The sequence below is a fragment of the Corvus kubaryi genome, unplaced genomic scaffold (assembly GCF_017639235.1).
Source record: "Corvus kubaryi isolate FWS band 111438036 unplaced genomic scaffold, C.kubaryi_AGA036_p1.0 split3-73, whole genome shotgun sequence".
Lineage (NCBI taxonomy): Eukaryota > Metazoa > Chordata > Aves > Passeriformes > Corvidae > Corvus > Corvus kubaryi.
The window spans coordinates 28,949,618-28,972,392 of NW_024582091.1; the positions used below are offsets into that span (position 1 = coordinate 28,949,618).

General features: G+C 37.9%; 1 protein-coding gene across 1 annotated transcript in view; it reads left to right on the forward strand.

The window, feature by feature from the left end:
- Positions 1–309: 309 nt before the first annotated feature.
- Positions 310–22,775, forward strand: part of RFX6 (regulatory factor X6) — a 34,377-nt gene continuing 11,911 nt past the window's right edge. The window contains exons 1-11 of the mRNA XM_042017165.1: positions 310–539; positions 762–918; positions 2,522–2,645; positions 3,896–3,957; positions 10,647–10,724; positions 13,303–13,330; positions 16,819–16,926; positions 19,271–19,348; positions 19,442–19,555; positions 21,585–21,634; positions 22,059–22,218. Of these exons, the coding sequence (XP_041873099.1) occupies positions 371–539; positions 762–918; positions 2,522–2,645; positions 3,896–3,957; positions 10,647–10,724; positions 13,303–13,330; positions 16,819–16,926; positions 19,271–19,348; positions 19,442–19,555; positions 21,585–21,634; positions 22,059–22,218 (1,128 nt within the window). The 5' untranslated portion in view covers positions 310–370. The remainder of the gene's footprint in view (positions 540–761; positions 919–2,521; positions 2,646–3,895; positions 3,958–10,646; positions 10,725–13,302; positions 13,331–16,818; positions 16,927–19,270; positions 19,349–19,441; positions 19,556–21,584; positions 21,635–22,058; positions 22,219–22,775) is intronic.

Below are 22,775 nucleotides of genomic sequence, written 5' to 3' on the forward strand. Positions count from 1 at the left end.
CGGACGGAGAGACCTCCCCGCCGCCGCCCGACAGCCGCCTCCGGGCCGCCGTGCGAGGCGGAGCCCCCAGGGCGGGCGGGACAGCCCTGCCCGCAGGGGAGCCATGCAGCCGCCCTGGACGGCGCCGTAGGGCACACCTGTCCCCCGCTGCCGCCCCCGCATCGCCTCTCCTCCCCTTCACGGCGGCGCTTGGCCGACACCATCTCCGGCCGCTGTGGCAGAGCCCCGGCCCACTTCTCAGCCGGCGCCCCCCGCGCCCTCAGGCCGCCGCCGCCGCCGCGCCCGCCCCGTCCGCCCGCTCCCGTCCCCTCCCGCCGCCCATGGGCGCCGCCCGCGCCGCGCCGGGGCAGAGCCGGCGCCGCTGAGGAGCATGGCCAGGGGACCCGAGCAGGGGGACGCCTTCCTGCACCTCCCGGCCGCGCAGGCGGTGCCCGCCGAAGCGCAAGAGGAACGCTACGCGGGGCTGCTGGGGCGAGGCTTGCTGCCCTGCGGCCGGGAGGCGCTGCCCGAGCCGCCGCTGTCCGCCGGCATCAAGGCAGGTAAAGGCGGGAAGCCGGCAGCGTGCCCTGCTCAGCCCGCGGCGGGCAGGTGCGGGCAGCCGGGGCAGGCAGCGGGAGCCGCTGCTCGGGGTCCGGCGGGGACGCGGCTGCCGGGCCCGTCGCTCAACCCGTGGCGGGCAGGGCGGCAGGCGGGAGAAGCGGCGTGTTGCAGGACCGTAACGATGCCCTTGGGTCTCTCTTCTTGTCCCCCGCGGCGCTCAGAAACACACTTCGGCAGCGAAGCCCTCTCCTCGGACGAAGAGGATGCGGATGCTCGCGACGGCGCGCTGATAGCCGCCGACCAAAGCCCGTCTTCGAAGAAGACCATCACGCGGATCATGAAGGACAAGAAGAAGCAGACGCAGCTCACCCTGCAATGGTAGGGCTTCGGAGAGCCCCCGCTGCCCGCGCTGTGGGCTCCAGGCCTGAGCCAGCTTGTCTGTCACACTCAAAGGGACCTTTCTCTAATAGCTGAGCCGGCAAGGAGGACGACATCTCACGGTTTTTTTAGAAAGAATTTGTCATTTTTGGGGTGTTTCGTTAGTTGTTTTTTGGTTTTTATTTTTGTTTCGAGGGTTAGGGGTTTTTTTTGTTTGGTTTGGTTTGGGGTTTTTTTATGAGTCTTATCTACAAATAAGGACACCCATCCCCAAATTTCTGCGTTTTGAAATTATCAGAAGTTTGTCACTTAACAGAAGTCTCGGTCAGATTCTCACACTATGTGGCTATTAATGAAATGTATCATCAAAATGTAGAAATGAACATTTAAGAATTGCGTCTGTGAATGGCTGCTCCTTTTATTATTCTTTAAGGCTGTGACAGATTTTCACAGTCTTATAATGCATTTCTTTTACATTGTGTTCTCCCACCTGCTGAGGCCCTAACTTTGGTTTATTTTATCTGGGGAAAAAAGTTAACCAATTAAGAGGTCAAATTCTGCAGACCTTAATTGATAAATGTTTCTATTAAAGTACACTTGAAATTAGGAAGGAGTGCTGTTGAATTAAATGGGAACTTAACTACCAAATGCAGACTGTCAATAGAGATTTTGGTTTTCCTTCTAACTGAAAAATTAGACTAATCCAAATTATTCAGTTTCTTTTTCTAGTTTACATCTGAGTGTAAATAGTTAAGGATTTAAGTCTGGTGAGTCAGTGCAAAATTATTCAATATGCAGCACTTACTACACAGTATTTTCTTACAGATTTGTGTAATTTGAGAAACAAATTTATTGCACTTCATCCCAGGAGTAGTGAACAATGTAAAATGATAAAGAAAAAAAACCAACAGGACAGCAGTGAAATACTCAGCTGTTACCAAGGGTTCTGTTCAAGTGAAGACAGTCAGGTTTTTGCTTCGGTTTTAAAAATTTTACTTTAATGACCATCACTCAGCACTTGTATTCTGTAAACTGATTGCGAAGCTACACAGAAATTCATCTCCTTCAAAAATCGCTCTTCTTTGTTTTTTCACTGTGGTTTGAAGCATTTGCAGGTCCAGAGTGGAAATTAAAAAGCAGAAGGAGGAAGAAAAGAGACATTAGCTCAGGTGTCGAGGATACAGTGGGACAGAAGATGCAAGTCCAAGTCCCTGTTCTTAAATCCTTTCAAAGGACTGACTTAAATCCAGGTCTTTCGTAGTTTAGTTAGTGCGCTTATTTTTGGACTAATGCTGGCTCTTAGGTGATGATAATTTAGTTATTTAAGTAAAGCAAAGAAGTCCAGACATTGAAAAAGACTCATTAAGAAAAGAAATCTGGCTCCAGTTTTTCCATATTCTGCAGCTAGCCTAAGCACCAAGTGTGGAGTCAATCTGTAGTGTCTGTCATGTTCAGGAGAAACTCATCTGTGTGATCTGATGGAATTCTTCAGTGAAATTAAAAAAAGAAGAACTGAAAAAAAGAGCAGTACCAAAAACTGGAAAATGCAATCAGGAGAAATGGCATATTGCTTCTTACTCTGGCAGTTTCTTTCTCTACACAGGCTGGAAGAAAACTACATTGTATGTGAAGGAGTTTGTTTACCAAGATGCATCCTTTATGCACATTATTTAGACTTCTGCAGAAAAGAGAAGCTGGAACCTGCCTGTGCTGCAACTTTTGGGAAGGTAATAAGTAAATGCCTTCATCATTTCTTAGATCGATTGTTTGATAGAATCACAATTTAGTCCACCTGTGTAAAAAAATCTTTTGAAATTCACGTGTTTTCTATTGCAAATGCACATGGAATCAGACTAACTATTAACTACACTGTCTCCTATGGGGGAATTTCTTAACATCACCTTTAGGAGATTGAAGCTGAAATTCCCTTTGATTTATTGTTGTTTTTATTAAAAAAAAAAAAGGCATTCTCTCTGAGTGCTTTTTTGTTTTCCTTTTAGTTGATGACATTAATAGGTTCTTTCCACAAAACCAGATCTGACATGGAAGACACTTATAATTATACTAAAGGCAATGTAAAGTGAGATGTGACACAAGCAATACTAGAAGGGAAAAGAAATTAATAACACAAAGAGCTCCCAAATGAAAAATTGTTGATTCATTTTCTTTTCTGTCCTTCCCTACAATTAATCCTGAAGCAACTTAATGAAAGGAAGAATTGAACTCACCAAGTTAAATCCTGAGTATTTAGTGAAACAGGAAACCAAAAATGCATCAAGGATCATCTTTTTTTAAACACTACTGATTTAGTAATGGTTCATACATAGCAAATGCATTAATTAAATAATAATAATGGATTTAAAATCTGGTTCATAAAATGTTTGTTTCCTATTTTATTCTAATTAAATTGGATACACTAAAAAAGTGGATATCTAATTTTCATATACAGTTTCAGTATAAATGAAAAAGACAATAGGTTCCATTTAAACATTGTTTTTACAGTGATCTGTCTTTTAGACATATCTATTAGATCTATCTCTATTACTGAATTAATTTTTTAGATCACACTTTCAAATAAAAAAAATCAATTTATCTCTTGTTGTTTTTGAAAACCGAATAGCTAGATGACAGAGTTTCCCCTGGTTTTGTTTAGATCTCTGAAACAAGAGATGCAGTTGTACTTTAGGAACTTGAAAATAATAGAATTCTGGTGAAGAAAACTAGATTTTAAAGTGTAAAAGTGAAAACAGAAAGGGAGAATAGGTGGGAAGACTGGAGATACACAGCAGGATGGACAAGGATGGAAGAAAGCCTGCAGTGTGAAACAGGACCTAATCATTTATGTTGTGCCATAAGTACCAAAAAGGTTTTTTACTGAACTATCTTAGACCATGTATTTACACTACAATTTTTCTATAAACAGATTGCTACGAAATTTTACCGGTGTTAGAAATTAATGCAGTTATTTTCTCTTTAGACCATTCGCCAGAAGTTCCCTCTCCTTACCACAAGGCGGCTTGGAACAAGGGGCCATTCAAAGTAAGGCACAATTACGTGTGTATCTGCTTATAGAGCTAATTTTAGGAATGATGAGTATTTCCATGTCTCCTTAATATGTGCTAACTGTCTGGGGGCTTTATTCAGATGATACTCTACAAGTGATAACTTTCATGTACATGATGAAACTGATGCTCATATTCAAGAGCTTAAGTTTGAAAACATTGCTGCAGGAATAATTTCTAAAATTAAACTGATACAGCTTCTAAATCTTGTCATTGCATTTATAGACCCATGCATATGTTGCAAATATGTGTCAAAATATTAGATCTAAAAAGCATTTATAATACCTACATCTTTTTATAGCTGCCCATCTTTCTATAACTAGTGATTTTATTTCCCTTTTGCAAGCCTAACAACTTTCATTGTGTTCTCTACATAACAATATGGATTCACTTAAATACACCACCAAAAAAAGCATTGTTTTAAATTGGGAATAAGGTATACTTCTGCTCATTGTTGTAGGTATCTTAAAAAATTCTGAAAAGTACACAATTTATAGTGCAGTCATTTAATAAATAATGTATCCTACTGATTTGTATATTTAATCTGTGAAATATTAGGTTGTAGGAATAGATCATAGACAATTCTATATCACCTGGTGGTAAAATTTTTATTAGTTCTGGTTCTGGCCTTATGCTTTTGGCCATGAGTAATTTAATGTAAAACTGATATGAAGAGTAGTAACACACATATTCCCTCACATCCATTTTGCTAATGAATAAGATAGAAAACCGGAATAATGATAGTAACAGAAGAAACTCAAACATTCTCTTTTTTTTGGAAAACTCTTAATTTTGAGCTACTTAGCCTTGAAAGACAAAGTCACTCCTGTCTTTCAGTAGTTTATAAGCAAAACTCAAAACAAAGGGAGACTGAAAAGGAAAAAAAAAACCTACAAGATTCGTTTTCTTAAGTGATACTAGAAATGTCTGAAAGATAAACTTTTACACTCATAGTTTTGGGAGGTTGTTAAGTGTTGTTATACTTGCTTTTCTTCCTGCCTTAGAAATACAAGAAATAGATAGTTGAGTCCACCTTAGTTTTGCTGAAGAATGAATGTTTTTTGTGAATTTTAGGTTTTGTTGCAGAAAAAATGAAGTTGGGGAAGAATTTAAATTCCAAATTTTTGCCGAGACATTCTGTTTCTTAAGCGTGTCTCAAGCATTTATTTTAAATAACCATTAATAAAAATAAAATCCAAAGGAAATACAGTCTTCATGGAATGTTATTCCTTTTTTTTTTTTTTTTTTTGGTTTCAACAGAGGATAGTTCTTCCATAGTGTCTATCACAGTCTTACAAATTTGTAATCCATTAATCTCTTTTAGGAGATAGTACTCAGTGTGTAATGTATAGAGGAAAACTGGAACTGAAGTTCATTTCTATTTTTGTAGGTGACCTATAGATGCTGAGTAGAGGGTTTTTGAGGAGAGCAATTATTGGAAAGGTTATTTATTAGGGGAAAGAAGGAATTTTTGTATTGTCTGCTGTGATGAACTTAAGATGTGATTACAGGCATAAGATGATTTAGACATAGCTTTGCTGCTGGTGTTGTGTTTAAGATTTTAAGAGATCTGGCATTCACAATTTGTGCAGGAATATTTGACAACGTCCTAATTCATCAGTGCCTTGGTGAATTCCTAGTTGGGTTCATAACCCAACATATTTGGTGAACCACTTAGTTACAATGAACAAGATAATACAAGGGAGAAGTCTCCCACATGCTCATTATATATTTGTTCTGACATATCTAACAGATTCATAGATAGGATCCAATGAGGATCCAAACTTCCAAAACATATCATGTGTCTGCATGATTCAAGCACAGTAAGTCAACCTTTATTAAGCAAATGAATATGTTTCAAATATGTATATATCTACAAAATTAATTGTGTTGGAACATGTGTGACTATATTCCCCTTTTCTCAACGACATTAAACAATATTAATATAGAAATAACTCATGCCCAACATTTCTTTGGCAAGATTCTATATCCCTACTGACCTTGTTGGTATTATGTGCCATATTTTCATATGGATTAACTGTTCTTGAACAATTTCCTCAAAGGAATAAGGCATCAGCAGGTTTTATTTGAACATCTGGCACTTGTTTCTCCATATTTTTTCATCAGTTTTCCTCAGAGGCTTTTTCTCTGCAATTCTCATTTCTGCTAAGATTCATATACCTTGATCTTGCTGTGCTAAAAAGGACCTCACAAAAGGCATAGATGACAATATTTCCAGTTCAGAGACCAAATTTAGCAGCAAGTAGTCATAGAGAAGTGTCAGTATAAATCACAGAATCATGGAATCATAGAGGAATAGAATGATAGAATGGTTGGGGTTGGAAGAGACCTTAAAGATCATCTAGTTTCAACCCATGTGCCACAGGCAGAGACATTTTCAACTAGGCCAGGTTGCTCAAAGCCCCATCCAGTCTGGCCTTGAACATTTCCAGGGATGGGACATCCACAGCTGCTCTGAGCCATCTGTGCCAGTGCCTCAACACCCCCACAGTAAAGAATTTTTTTCCTAGTATCTAATCTAAATCTACCCTTTCTCAGTTTAATGATCTCTGATAGTCTATTCTTCTGTCTCTGGTGTTGTGGGCCCCTCAGAACTACAGACTCACTGAGGAGCAGTTGAATTTCTGATTTCACCAGGTAGCAGTTAGTCACACGAATGTCATTTACAGAACTGTTTCCATTAAATTAATAAGAAAGTTAAAGGACTGTAATTAGTTTCAGTAAATTACTAGTTACGCTTTTTTTATGTCAGCATGGACCTTAAATGTTACAGGCTGTTTCTGGGTTACTGGGACTACTAAGAGAGCTCTTACTAGCAATTAAATCATATTTTTTGAAGCATGATAGTGTAGTGACATTGTATTGTTTTTATTGCTGCTATCATTATTACAATATAGTGCTAGTAGGAGCAGTATTAGTACTAACTATTCCTGACAGTGATGTTTTATATGGCAATATTGCCTAGGAGCTCGCATCACTGTCCAGGACTTTACTGAGTCAGATGCTGCAAAAGCATGAAAAGGAAGAAGACAATTCTTCTCCAATGGAATAATTGTTCTTATATTGTAGAGAAAAGTTAACGCCCCGGGATAAAAGTGCCTTCCTGGACACTGCAAGCATGCACAGCAATCTATTGGTAGAGCCTGGCCGTGATCAGAAGAAAGCAAAGAAAATAATTTCCTTTTTCCATCATCTTCAAGGTGACGGAAATTGTTTTTCTCCCACACTGATTCAAGCTCTTTCTAACATCCACATGAGCACAAATTGGATTTGAGGAAAAGCTCCTGCACTAACATATGGAATACAGTTGCTGTTCTAAGGTGTGTGATACACAAATGTTAGTTCCTCCTCTGTTCCCAAACAGCATCTGTCATCTCTAGTTCTGGGCAAAGGACAAACTTAAAACTGAGTCTAATGATTCCTAGAATTCAAGTCAGAATCTTTCTTTCTCTGTGTTTACATCCAACAACCCGTTTATACAAAAGTGTCAATACTAAAACTCCTGCAAACATTTGACCAAGAAGGTCCAACACATTGGACACAATTTTGTAAACAAAATACATTAATCTCTCATGCCCATGCTAATCACTCTACATAGCTGAAAGTAAGGGAAATTTTCTATATTACTGCGAGTGAAAGAAGATGCAGCACCAGAAATACTGCAAACTGCTCTCTTAGATTAGTATTTCATAAGCAACAGTTCTCTGTTCTGAATCCACCTTTTTGATTGGTAATGTTGAACATACTGTGGTCAGTACTAGAACTCAGGTGTAACTTTCACAGTACATGAACCACCTGAAGCAGCTATTTGGGAAAACATTCAAACTGCTCAGTCCATACACATGGAAGACTGTTTGAGCTCAAGTTACAATTTAATTTCTTTGTAGACTTTGATCAATGATGAATCTTAGCTTTTATCCATCATGTCTGAAAACTATTATCTTATTTATTAGGAGTGATTTAGTGGGTTAATAAAACTGATATGGCAGCTGGCCCTGTGATAAGAAGTTATTGCAAGTCCCTGAGCAGCTTAAGCCTGTCATTTCCTTATCAGCTATCATTTGTGTCAGTGTATGCTCAAATCAGAACTACAAGTTGTGTAGGAACATATGTTACAAGAAACCACTGAAATTAAAAGAGAAAATTAGTTCAGCTTGTTTTATAAAATGTTTGTTTCAAAAATTGAGAGTAAATTCCTTGTAGTGACTGATTACCTTTTATTAATTGCACAATAGGAATAATAAATAGTAAAATACAAACATACTGTACATACACATAAAAATATGCATGTAAAGAGACACAAGGAAGGCATTTGAAGATGTAGGTTAAAGATGTTATCAATGTGTCTGGGATGGGTATACTACTTTCAAGAGGGAGCCTAAAATAAGCTATTCAACTAAGGACTTTGGCTAGTAAGAGAATAATAATCTTCATAAGTTATTACTCTATGGAATATACTAGACAGATCTTGAAAAGTAAGATTACATTATTTTTAATTGTTTCTGTGTCGTGAATGGAAAGCTGTATTTTTTAGCACTAAAAATTCAGCTATACATTACTGAAGAAAAACAGAATGATACCAGCTGTGCCTTTAATACACACAGAATATGTACTGAAAAATATCTATTCTCTACATAACAAGATGTCTCAGTGATAAATTCTGATATCATGGGGCATTCCAGCAGGAACAAGTATATTGTCTACCACTGGATCTAAATCATACAACAGTTCCTCTTCCTAGCCCAAATGTATGATTATTGAATTAGATGTTGAATAATCTAGATATTGAATCCTAACTTTGTAAAGAAATAATGCTTTTCCTTGCCTCTGGTCCACTCCAACCTTAGCAAGAGGGGATGCTAAATTTATGGTGAAAGTGTAAAAGTATTTTTCTTAGAATTTAAAAATCGCATGCGATTGAAGCTGGGAGATTTAAATTGTTGGAATGGGATGTGGGCAAGTGCTTGCTTACATGGCCAATGACAAATGTGCTGATAACATTGTTAAAGAAGCAGTCACAGCTCTATTATGTTTTACATCCTGTTCAGTGGACTCCCTTTGCAATGTAAAGACTAAGTAAATGCTGTTATTTCAAAGAATCCATACATGTATATTTTCAATACCTCTTGTATCACAGTAAGGAAAGAGGGGAGAAAATTTTGGCTTTCCTAGGGGTTGGCAAGTGCCACAGTGACCTAGCAGTGTTATGTAGACTCATCAGTTTCAGGAAAGCAGTAAAAGTGATGGTGCCACTTTCTGTCGCATTTCTTGGCTGTAAAATCCTGAAGGCACACACCAGACTGTCCAGAAACAGAAAAACCATTTCAGCTGAGATTGTCAAAGCTGCCTAGGCTAGGCAAATATATCATCCAAATGAACATTTTCTTAGGCATAATTTGTATCTAATGCCTTTAACCAGCTTTGTAAATACAAAGCACGTGAGGGTTTTGTTCTTGCCTGTGACAGTTCCATACAAGAATAAACAAAATATTGTGATTTTTTTTTTTAATGGTCATTACCAGGATCAGCAGAGATGAGATGAGATTAACACTTTCGTTGATGTGTTCTATGAACTATTTGCTGGGGCTCTGTGTCTCAAGAATGCGTTTCTTCAAGCTTTTGGGGAGTGTCAGTGAAATCAATACAGTGTGTTGCAAAGTGCTACTTTGAAGCAGCTCAGTTAAACCAGCTGCCATGGTATTTTCAAACTAATTTTAGTAAAAAACAGATTAACCTTCGTATTCTATCCATAACAGTCTTAGACAAATTTTATTTAACACAATCAGTTTTTAAATCTGTTGAGTGGAATTTTTAAGACAGGGCCTATTACCTTTGATAGATGAACTCAAGCAAACTTTGCTATGATCAGTAAGGAAAGAGCTGCTCCCAGCTTGCTCTCCTGCCCTTCTCTCAGAGGTCACTTATTTTTGTAGCAAAATTAGTGGAAAGCAGTAAGTAGCTACTTCACAGCCAGTTTTCTTAGCACCAACCCATCCTCTTTAGCATCTTTGGTGTCTTTGGTTAAAGTGTTGGGTGTGAGCACTGCAAAGGCCAAGCAATCTTTCCTTTTTCAAGCTCTATTTGGGAGCAGTAATCTCCAGGAGAGCAACAGGGGAGACAAATGTGGATGAGATGTGTGTAAATGGCTTAATAATTTAGCATTAGTCAGCCTACAACCTGACAGAAGAATGAATGGATGACAAATTATCATTATTAGTCATAGGAGACAGAACACTCAGTTATAAGGTGCATTGGCAAGCTATTTTCAACTGAGAATGGCTCTGAGGGACTGTCTAAATGTAATAGTGGCTAGCAAGATAAAATGAATCTGGTGGATCAAACCCTTTCAAACAAATGAAGTAAAATGAAACAGAATGCATATTAGGGAAAAGAGATGTAATATGTTTCTGGATTTTCTTTTCCATCTACATTCTTGTAAGAGAGAAAGTATTCTAAGTTTAACCCTTGAATTTTGGATCAAATCATGACAATACTCTTTTCTATGACACCAGATTTTGTTCCATGTCAGTGAAAGGAATAATTAGACACTGTATAGAAAAGTTTTCAGAAAGCATTTAAAATCAATTTGACAGCTTTTTTTACTTCACCTGTCACTCATAAACACTCTTCTTTTTTTTTCCGCAGGTATCACTATTATGGAATTGGCATTAAAGAAAGCAGTGCATATTACCACTCTGTGTATTCTGGAAAGGGCTTAACCAGGTAAAATAACATAACTTTTGAGACTTTAACAGTGAAAGTCTAACTATAACCTTCCTTTGGGAAGGTATTTGTAAGACTCTAATTTTTGTTTCTACAAGAACTAGTATTGTTGCTTATCTCAGTGTTTTAAGAGGTTGATCTATATATTTTGCTAGTGTCTTCCAGTTTGACCTCATCACAGTCAGTGTAGAGCTGCATCAACTTTTAACAGCAGACCATTTGTTCAAGTTTGTATGAGGGAGCAAAATCCCATTTCCAGAACACTTGGCTAATTTTGTTTGCTTGTGTGTCACCCTGTGAGTTTTTTCCCCAGGACAGCTTTCCATTATGAAACGTCTGGAGAATGGTGTGAAGCTGGCACCTGTGGGGCAGGAGGGAGCGGTCAGTGTAGATTAATATTTACAGGTCCTTTGACTGGCTAATATCAGTTTAAACCTAACCCAGGAAGCTCTAATTATATTTATTTAAGGGACAGCTAGCAGGATCAATATGTTACGATAGCTGCCTGTTGGTTTGCCAAAGATTAATAGTTCGTAAAGCAAATGTCTCTGTTCACATATGGCTTGAATGACGGCTTTCATTGTCTGTGGCAGTATACCTGGATAAGTAGGACTCTGAGAAAAGAAAGGAATAAATGAGTTTATAATCACAGATAGAAAATTCAACTGGTGACAGATTTCGGTTATATCCAAAGAGACCTTTTCCAAACAGTAGGACAAGTGTAAAAATTGAGGGTAATGCTGCCAATGATGCTTAAAAAGAGAGAGTTCTCTCCACAGCAATACTTAGGGTGTAATAGATTGGAATATTCTATTTCTTTGTCTGGTATTTATCCGGAGCTGTGGAGGTGTTGCTGGTACACAGTGTATTTTTCTTTCCTAATACAGAACTACCTTGAACAAATTGTTCATTTTGTTGACTAAAAGACAGTTGTTTTCACTTAAGGGAATATAATAATTCTTACTCCTCAGCTTTATGTCAGGCAGTCACAGTGTAGCAGCAAGCAATGAGTGCAAAGAAAGTGGAGGTTCTGCAAAGTTCCCTGCAGCTGGATTTCTGACAGCATACACTCATGTAAAGATGGCACAGATACTCTCTAAGATTTTCAGGGCTACTGACTAGATTCACTAATTAGGAACCTTTTGTCTGTGTTAGGACCTGTGCTGTCCTGTATGAGATGTTGAATTTTCAGGGTCCAGCAGTTCAATTGCCTCCCTAGCTGAATTAAAACAGAAGCTCAGATACTTACTTTGCACAGCCTGGCCTGTCATGGTGATTAGATTTTTCTGTGTGAAGAGAATGATGCAGTAGCCTGGGGTTAAGAATAAGCTTCTGGATAAGGAAAGAATCAGGCAGTGGAGGGATTCAAAAATGAATCTCCCAGTTCCTGGCTGCTGCTTATAGTGATCCATGGAATCTGTCCTTATGTCTCTTCTAGTAGGTGAGGCTCTGGAAGAGCAGTGCTAGCAGATGCTGCCTCACATTCTTGCTGTACATTCCGTGTACATTTTGCTGAACATGTGGAAATCCAGAGTCCAAAACAAATACATCTAGCCTTGAAGTTAATTAGATCCACGTTGTAATCACCTGAGTGATGCCTTCATCTATCAACAGGCAAGGGAACTGGCTAGGTAACTGGGTTATCATGTGATGGGAGCTGTCAGGCACCTGTGCCAGGCCTGGGCAGGAGGAATTCCACAACTGCTCAGCCTCTGGACTTCTGAGAGCATCTCAGAGAGAAGGAAACAGCCAGAGAGCATCTCAACAGCAGGAAACCATGATATTGCCACTAATAATTATGAGACTTCATATTGCCCACAGTATCTTATCAGTTGGCAGCTAGTGGTACAGGAAATAACAATAGTCAAACAACATTTATCATTATACTGATCCATTAGAATCGCTATTATTACACATTCTCTACTTTAGTAGTTACAATTTAAAATGTTCTTTCTGATTTCTGCACTGAAGGGTTGTCTAATAGTCCAATGGCTTCACTGGGAATCTCTCAATTGTACTCTTAATAGGACATTCACTGTACTGCAACACATTTTTGCCAGTTAAGGAATCTTTTATCTCAGAAATATATTTCATTGCATCAAACTAGTACTGTAGTGAAAAAGAATGGGAAATCACTATGATTTCTTAATTTTTCCTAGAAATGTAAGTTATATATATATATATACTTTCTCTACTCTGAATTTACTATCTCTATCAAAAACTGTATGTGTTTCCTTATAAAGATGTTATGGACTTGCACCTATGCTACCCTTTTGCTATTTGTGAAGTGGCAAAGATCCAACCACAAACCTGAAACTGGATTTTATACTTTACTGTTTAGTCAGTGGTCTTAATCTTCATGTTTTATAAGACATCAGTAGGTTTTCTGTTATCCCTAGGTATCTGAAAATCAGTGGAAGAAGTTAAGAAAAAAACCCATTAAAACCGTATTAAAACCTGTAATTGCATTTGGAAAAATGTGATCATTTTTCTAATAGATCAGACATGTATATAGATATATAATCTCTACAAATGTTCTGCTTAGGAAAAAAATAATCAAGTGTGTTCACTTTCAAAGGTTCTCTGGAAGCAAGCTAAAGAATGAGGTAAGTGCTGCAGTCTGTTTCCTTTTACTTCTGTTACAATCCAAATATTATGTGACCTGTGGTTTCCTTCACATTAATTTCTTTGAAAATTGGAACATTATTTTTCATTATATGTTTGAGTGCATAACCTTTTTTAACAAAGCTGAGTATTTGCTCCTCTAAATATTCAAAGAAAAATAAGATTCAAAAACACCTTCTAGGGTTCCCATTGCAATCCAGTTACCCATCACCATATTTAAGGAAAGGATCAAGCTCTAGCTTTATTTTTTTTTACATGTTACTTTTGCAGGAGGGCTTTTTCAGAATCTCATTTGTCTGACTGGAAGTTGAAAAGAAATTTTTTTAAAATAAACTGAAATTGGTGCCTCCTAGTCAGGATTGCCTTTCTCTATTTTTTGCTCTTCATGACATTTTGTTGTGCTATGCCTTTTTGCTGCTTTTGCTTGCTGGATGGGACAAAAGCAGCTTTTAGTAATGTCTTATCAGCCTTATAGCCTTCCACTGTACTTGTTCTGATATCTTTAGAGTAAAATAAATCATAAAGTCTTGTAAATGACATATTTCCAATTCCTATTGGAAATATCCCTTCTGATGAACCCTAGAACTGGATCTGGTTTTGTTGGTTTTTGCTCTCCAGCCCCCCACAAGTAGTCTACATTTTTACTACTGTATACTACAGTATAGTCATTGTCATTGTCATTCTGGTCGTATTTATAGTAGAAAATTATGGTTTATTGTACATTAAGGATTAAGGGTTGCTCACAGTATTTTTATTTGACACTGAGTTCAGCTAGCATGGAATATCTTGCATCCGTATTACTAAACTCCTGAACCTGCAAAAGGACAACACAGGGACATCTCTGCCACATTGCCATGAAGAAATGTCCCTAATGTGCAGTACCTGTTGAAATATGACTAGAAGGTGTTTGGGATACTGCTAATTGGCATGGGCCAAAAGAATGCCAGAGGCTGTTCTGAGTAATACTGTTCCAGTATTGCCTGGGAATGTTTCCTGACACCATTTAATTTACTAGACTAAATATACCTTCTGCGATCAACTGATACACAGGAAGCCTTTCACCTTTTTCATTTCCAGATAAGCGACTCCTAGCTGATAGCAGGCATTTTTATTGGTCCCTGAGAGTGTAGCTTTGCTCTATTGATTTTCATCCCCCTTATTACCATTATCTCAAAGCCATCCACGTCTTTCTACATGACCTCTTGGTCTTCCTCTGTTGGTGAGTTCATTAGCTCATGTCAACCAGTTTAATCTATTCAGCCCCAGGTCTGATCTTCAGGAATCTTCACTTCAATCCCTTTTCAACCCAGTAGTTTCCCTGTCAACACAGCTTGTTAGCATTTCAGCTGGAGTCAGTTTCTTAAACATTTTTACATTCTTTTACTAATCCCCACTCTCACCAGCATAACTGATCATTTCCCATGGTGACACCATGTCAAGTATTTTAGTGAGGTTCAGATAGATTACATCTGCTGCATTTTTCCTGTTCAGATAATCAGCTATCTTATCAAAAAAAGATAGTGCTATGCCATGGGATATCCCCAGCATTACTCATGAGCACTACTGTGGCATTCATTTGTTCAGAGTTTTGGGATTGAATATATCTGGTTCCTTTGGCATAAATGGAGGTATATTTTCTTCTATCTCTGATGTGGCATTCCCAGTCTGCCTTGGAATTGACAATTCCACAAATCTGTCTTGTTTCTGCCCCAAAGTTCCTTTGTCCTCCCAGAAAAAAATGTTCACAGATAAGTCAATGGAAATAAATGAGAAAGGGCACATCCTTGTGAGTTCTTTATTGTCTAGCTCTGTATTGTCTGAAATTATTCAGATAGGTTTTAAGAGAAAAAAAACACTTTCATGGTCAAAACTGAATTAGAATAATCTCATTGTACTGAAAATTTGGCATTATATTTTCATTAGTGTGAATGAGTGATAGATACATCTTTTTTCATTTGCTTGAAAGTACATGTAATTAGGTATTCCAAAAAGATTTACAATGATTGCATAAGGTGTAATTCTCAGTAGGAACATAAAGACATTGAAAAGATGTTAAAGCACTGATTGTCTAAATATACTGAGTAAATGGCATTTGAATGAACACTTATTGAGTGCCAGGGACACTGTTTACTTCTGGTATGTTTTATCACATTTTCTAGTATTCTCTCTGTAGGGGGAGATATCAGCAAATTCTTTTATCTAAACCAGTTAGTGCACCATTAGAGTCTGCATGGTTAATTAGGCAGATAATATTACTGTCATTATCTTAATGTTAAATGGCCATTAGAAACAGATGGCATTAAATAGAAAGGGCAAGTGGCAGCAGGTTAAAATATTAAGCCTAGAACTGAGGCACAGTCATATAAGTCCATTAGCAAGGTAAAAAACATTGCAGATTATCTTCTCTTAAACCTCCCACCACCATCACTGCCTTCTTTTAAATGAACAAATCCCTTTTAATCAGAGCTTTTAATATATTTCATGGGTAATTGCATAATAAAATCATTAAGATTACTCCTGTTTAAAAAAAATACCCTCCTTGTATTGATAGGCCTTTATAACACTATGAAAGTATTTACATGAAGAAGTACTAATGTTTCTAAATTTCTACAATTTCTTTTACTTAGAGCTTTATACGTGTTTGAATAGTAGATAGCACTGGCAAAATTAGTTTACATGATGTTTGCTTTTGGTGTTTTGCTGTCTGTTTTGTCAGACATATCCCCTTATAAAAATAAGGCTATATGTTGAATAAGTCAGTTACAGCTGTGGTTTTCTGAAATCAGTATTTGAGAGAATTTCACTTGAAGCTGGTGTCCAAGTAATGAGTCAACATTTACAGAAAAATAGTCTCATTTGCACACTTCTACACTGTAAGTTGCGCTATATACCTACCATTCCCACTTCAGTGAAATCTACCTGTAGGCAAAGGGGTAGGAAGAGGTCACTTCAAGTTCCATTCAAATGCCTTGTGCATGATCATAAATTTCTTCCCTTAGTACAGAGGGAACCTGCACAGAGGTAACAGATTTTCCACAGAAGGCCAGCTCGTGGCTCTGCACACTGACTTGACATAAGGACTGGTTAGGCTAAAATAGAATGAAGGGTTTCAGCCAAATGGTCTTTAGGTTTGAGTGCAATCCTATGAGAATAAGTACAGTTCAGCCAGTAAGGACAGAACCATAACACAGATTGTATTTCTTGAGGATGAGGGTTTCACCTTAATTGTATCATTTGAGACCTTAAGAGTGTTTGGTGGAGTTTAGATCTAGACACATACTCAATAACCTTCTTGAGCTGGTGTCCAGATCTGGATAAGCATCAATATTTTTGAAGGATTATCTGAATGCAAGTATTCTGGAGCATTGAGAGGCTCATGAGATAAAATACAAGTTTAGCATGAATTGTTGGTTTCAGATGTAACAACATTAGCTATTTCAATGTTCCTGTTTTTTCCCTTCCCTTTCAGGGTGGTTTTACTCGTAAATATTCTCTGAGTTCCAAAACTGGAACACTCCTCCCAGAGTTTCCAAGTGCTCAACACCTTTTGCTTCAAGGGTGCATTTCTAAAGACAAGGTAAAATGTGAACTCCTCTTCTGTCTTAAGAGATCAAAAATTTGCCATAGAATGTTTCTTCATATCTTAGCCTTTGAGGTATTGACATGAAAGAGCCAGAAATGTCCATAATCAAACAGAGGTGACTGATTTATAGAGGGGGCAAACCTTTACTAACACCGATTAACTGGCTTTCCAATGGAAAGGTGGTTGAATTATTTACCTATTAACTGACCCAGTATTTTACAAACTGATGGTATGTAAGACGGGGAGAGCAAAACAAACAAATAACTGAGAGTTGTGTTCTTTACAAATGCCTTTGTATTTAAGGTAAATTTTGTTCTGATTAGAACAGAACAAATAATGCACAACAAATAGTTGGATGAATTTTATTCTCCTTCATTAATTGTTTGAAAAGAGACTGTAAATTTGAACATGTTTGGGGTTTTTTTAAATTACTTAAATCATTCCTCAAATCAATACTTGGTATTGCTTATCCTAAGGATAGCTCTTCAGTTGGAAGTATCTCTCATGTTTTATGTCCTTGTCTCTTTGCTTATGTGTTACGTCTGTGTTGTTTCTGGTCATATTACAGGCTGCTACATCCCTGCACTGTGCTAGAAATCCTTTGACAGACATTTTGAACTTTTCAATTTAACCTCCAGTGCAGGTGGTGATGGTGACTGGTTTGAGACACATTGCTTTAAAACTTTTTATGACCCCCTCCTCCTAAGCTTGTTCTGAGAAAGTAGTGAAGCCTAGGATTCCCGTAGGGAGAAACTAAACAAAAGGAGCCATTTTAGCTGGAAATCTTAGCTGGAAATCTTACCATTTGTAAAGAAAGCCCAAGAACTGGTATACTCAGCAGTGTGCACCACCTGCTGCTATAGTCTCCATCAGTGAAGTGACATCTCTCATATAGACAGCATTCTCATTAAATTTAAATCTGACAAATGTTTGAGGTTCCTTGAATATCCAACACAGCAGTATAAACTGATTTATACTGCTCCAACAATGGAGAAAAACCTGCAATTCATTCTGTCTTCATTTTTGGGGCAACAGCATTGTGCATGACCGTCTGGGGACAGACTTACTGAGTTATGAGGAGACTGTGGGAAAGATGAATTTCTGTGTGTCTCCTGCATTCTCTTTCCTTGCTGCTCTTTGCTCATTTCTTGTTCTTTTATTTCCTGTTTTCTTTTCATACTGCCTTTTCCATCCTTCAGCTTATCTGACTAAAGGTTATTGAACCTAAGATATTTAGGTACTCTGTTGAAGACAGCCCATACGTGAAGTTTGACTCCTGCATTAAACTCCTAAGGAATTGCTTGCAATTCAAATCTCTGGAGAGTCCATAAATCAGCAGTCTGCACTAAAATAGATGGGTAATTCCTGCATTTAATGTTTCTGGACAGAACTTACCCAAACTTTAAACTTCTATCGACTCCTTTCAAAAACAGTTCTTTAAAGTGTTCTTGAGTCTCACACTGTGCTAGTACTTCTTAAAGATATGTAGTTAGAGAAGCAGCTCTGAGAGTCAGAAAGGTCCGTTTTCAAAGAAATCTGCATCCTGAACCTACTGCAATAAGATGGCACCAGTTTCAATCAAAATCTGAGACTGGTTTGCTGGAGAAGTTCACAAGCTGTGGCAAACCTGTGATTCAGGACCATGAGAATGGTTTTGCTAGCACTTTTCCTTCCTTAAAATAGTTTGCATATTTCTTGTCTTATAATTTGCTACAATTTTTAAAACTTACTACTTACTTTCTTTTTTTCTTTTTTTTTTAAATAAGGGAACACTCCACTCAGATAAAGTAGCCTGATGAGATGAAAGGGAGTTCTGCTTTCTAAAGTTCAGTTCATGTGAGGCAGTGATTAAACTTTGACCAAATGACTGGCAGCTATTTTCTCATTTGTCCAACTAGATGATGTTTCAGAACACTCACAGACGCCTATAGTAGCCTAATGATTAACTTGCACTGCTCTTTGGGATTAATCTTAGCTTCAGAGAGGCGAATTTACCATCTGACTGACTAATCTAGCTATTGCCTTACTCTATTATCCACATTTTCACAGTGTATACAGGTTCAGATGCTACATTTCTGACAACAGCATCAGTGCTTGACTTAAATAATGACTTAAATAATGCTTGAATAATAATGACGTAAAGCTGTTGCTAAAACTAGCGATGAGTGACATCCTCATCACTTCTGGATATACAGGCTGCCTATTTGTAAATATGCATTGCAATACAGTTTATATTATGTGTTTACATACTAGCTGCAGAAAGCAGAAACTTATATCACCATAGCAGTAAAGGAAGGAGTCAAGAAACTCTGTTTAATATTTCTTTCTTCCAAAACAGGTAGATACTCTTATCATGATGTATAAAACACACTGTCAGTGTGTCCTTGACAATGCAATTAATGGGAACTTTGAAGAGGTAAGGTTGTTTGAGCATGCACTCTGGGTACGTATGCAGGGGAAGCCAAGACAGCATGATTTATGTCTATGAATCTGGTTCCTATTCCTTTAGATCCAGCATTTCCTATTACATTTTTGGCAAGGAATGCCTGACCATCTTCTTCCCCTGCTTGAAAATCCCATTATCATTGACATTTTCTGTGTCTGTGACTCAATACTGTATAAGGTAAGTTAAGCATTTAACTACATGAATAATTTTGCCCACAGTACAGCTTTTGTATCTGTAAAAAGATAGAGTGACAGGATGCCATGACTGCTTTCTGCTGTAAATCACCAAGGAAATCATTGAAATCAAGAAATAAAATGGGTGCCTATAAGAGCTGAACTCCAGTCTCAGTTCTGCTGAACACCTGACCACAGCCAGCACACTAACAGTGAGACCCCAACCTACTTGCTTGAATGTAGCTAAAAGAAATGCTCATGTGCTCATTGACAAGGCTGACTAAGGTAATCCTGGATGAAAACTGAAGCCTTTTTTTCACTGAAAAGATTATTGCAATTTCTGCCAGGGAAGAGAGTCTGTGGCACATCGGTAAGGTGATTCCACATGCCAGTCTTCTACTCACAGGTTATGTCAGGCCATGGTTTCATGTTACCAAGCTGGAACAATCCTGGGTTAAGATATTCTTGCTTCTCCTGCCTGCTGCCTTTCATTTCTGTTCCTGTGCTGCTAGAGGTACCAGGAAAACTGCTGCACTCTAAACTGCTCTGGGTTTAAAAAAAATTTAAGCAATACTTGTTTTGCAGAGCTTTTGTACCATATGAGTTCTTTGGTCTAGCTCATGGCATGATGACATAAATAGTTGAAACAAAGTGACCCTTAGGAGTGTTGCAAGGTCAGGAGTAAGTTATAGAGCATTGGGGAAAAAAAAATAATGCCACCACAGTTTCCTGAGTTTTTCACTTGGAAAGTCAGATAAGATGATTATTTAGTAGATGCAAAGTACTTAAAGTTCCTCTGATAGGATGTGCCATAGAAATAGAAAAGGATTGTCATATAGGTGTCTCTCTAACAGATTTCACATCACATATTGATGAGAAGAAATAACTATTGGCTTAACAGTAAACACCAACCAATCAAAGCAAAAGACTTGAGGCTTTTTAGCTCTGATGCCTTATTGTAATCTGTTATTCTTTACTGTACAAAAATATGGGGGGAAAATCCAGAGAAGATGAAAATGTTTTTTTCTTAGAAGCATATAAAGCTGTAAAGTAAGAAATGTTTTAGTTAGCATAGCAAAGCAAAGGTAATTAGCATCAAGAATCATAATTACTACCCAGGAGATGGGTCATTAAGCCTCATTTACTTGTAGAGGTTATAATGTACCTTGAGTTTATGAGGTTTTTCCTGCTCTAAATGTGCTGTCTCAATAGATTTAATATTAACTTTATTTATGATAGATTTAATGTGACAGAAGAAGAAATACTAGAGGAGCTATAAATTATAAATTGAATAAGACTGAATTTCTCAAAAGTTCATAAATTTACTATTGTGCTTCTTCTTTGTCTCTCAGTATTTCTTACCTATAATCATGTTAGATATTCCTGAGATCACAGCTGACAGAAGGAAGAAGGAATTACATTGGATTGTTATCAAACTATTTACATTAAAAGTGAAAGGAGATTTCTGGAATATAGTCTAACAACTTTGTCCTCCACAATAACATTCCCTAGGGAGCATGCCAGATGGCACAGTTTTTTGCCAAAACTGTTCCACGCCACACTTAGCTACAGGGAACTCTCTGGCTAAACTCTGAATACCTGCAGTGCCGTGTCCAGTTTGGCAGGAAGAAGAGTCAACAGCACTCAAGGACATGGGAGATGCTTGAGTCTCTTTACAGAGACTTGGTGGTGCTAGAAAAGACAAAGTGCTTATCCATCTCGCTTCTACTGATTTCCCTAATCTAAGACATGGGGGATAGCATGTCTTGTTTGTTTTTTTTCTCAATTTACTGGTATGAAGTTATACATTAAGAATGGGTGCTATCTAAGTATATGAATATCTCATCTGTTCCTATCTAATAGTGATTGGAAAAATCCAGGCATATAAATAGCTGGACAGTAGGTTGAATGGCTTTATTCTGTGTAAATTTTCTGTACTTATCACTTTGCGATCTAAGTAGACAAGACAGACATGAATGAATGAATAAATGGCCAGTGGAAGCATGATGTCATTTTCTGTTAACTTTTTGAAGGTTCTTACAGATGTACTCATCCCTGCAACAATGCAAGAAATGCCAGAAAGGTAGGTATTCGACGTTAATCTTGGTGTGTTCCGATTTTTAGACATATTCCAGATAAATACCAGTAATTCTATATTCTAGAGAAATTTCCTTACAGCATTTATGCTCATTTTTAGAACAGTAGAGTATGTATGGCAAAATAGTTGTCAGCTCTGAGGGCAGCTTATAGAACAGCCTTAAAATATTAGATAGCATTTTAATGTCCCAATTGGCTTACAATTTTTTCCCAGAGGAGGTACATATCAATATGCAGTCAATATATAGATCAATGATTGGTCATCTCCTGTTTCTTCTGGTAACACCTGAGGAGTAATTTCCAGATGTCTTCAGAAGTCTGTTAGCCATAGATTGAAACCCAGTTATTTAAACTAATGCCAGACAATTTTTATTGGTGATTCTCTAAATCACTTTTTGTTTCCCTTACAGTTTACTGGCAGATATAAGAAGCTTTGCAAAAAACTGGGAGCAGTGGGTTGCTTCCTCTTTGGAAAATCTACCGGAAAGCCTGATAGATAAGAAATTGCCTATTGCACGAAGATTTGTTTCCTCCCTGAAGCGACAGACGTCATTCCTACACCTAGCACAGGTAAACAGAGTAAGATGATACATTCAAAATTTTGTCAGTTGTGTTCAGTGTACCTTTCTGTCTATGAAATACAATGGATTATTTTTTCAAGGTTGACCTTTGTCCATGAAAGACTTATATCTTGTTGTTTTAACTGTGAAATTAGAAAGTGACCATAGATAGATCTGATTAGGACTTCAAACTTTTGTACCAGAAAAGAGAGCAAAGGCCATGGTTATAATGAACTGCCATCACAGGAACTTTTTTCAATGAAATGATGAAGTGGAATATATGTGTATTTTGTTTAGTACCAAATTGGAAAATATCAGATGATCCTTCTTGCCTAGCAAAGATTCGCTGCTTTGTCCATGATGTTCTATTTCTTTTTTGAGTTTTGAGTGAAAAGAAAAAACGGGAGTGACAGGTAGTTGGAGACTCCAAGGCTGTGCTGTCAGGATACAGGTATCTGCAATTAGGAGTCACCTCCATGTGATGGTTTTATACAAAAGGATAAAATGCCTTTCGTGGAACTTCCTTCCACGCTAGCATCTTGGGTTTTGAGGTGGTAGTCCTCATGA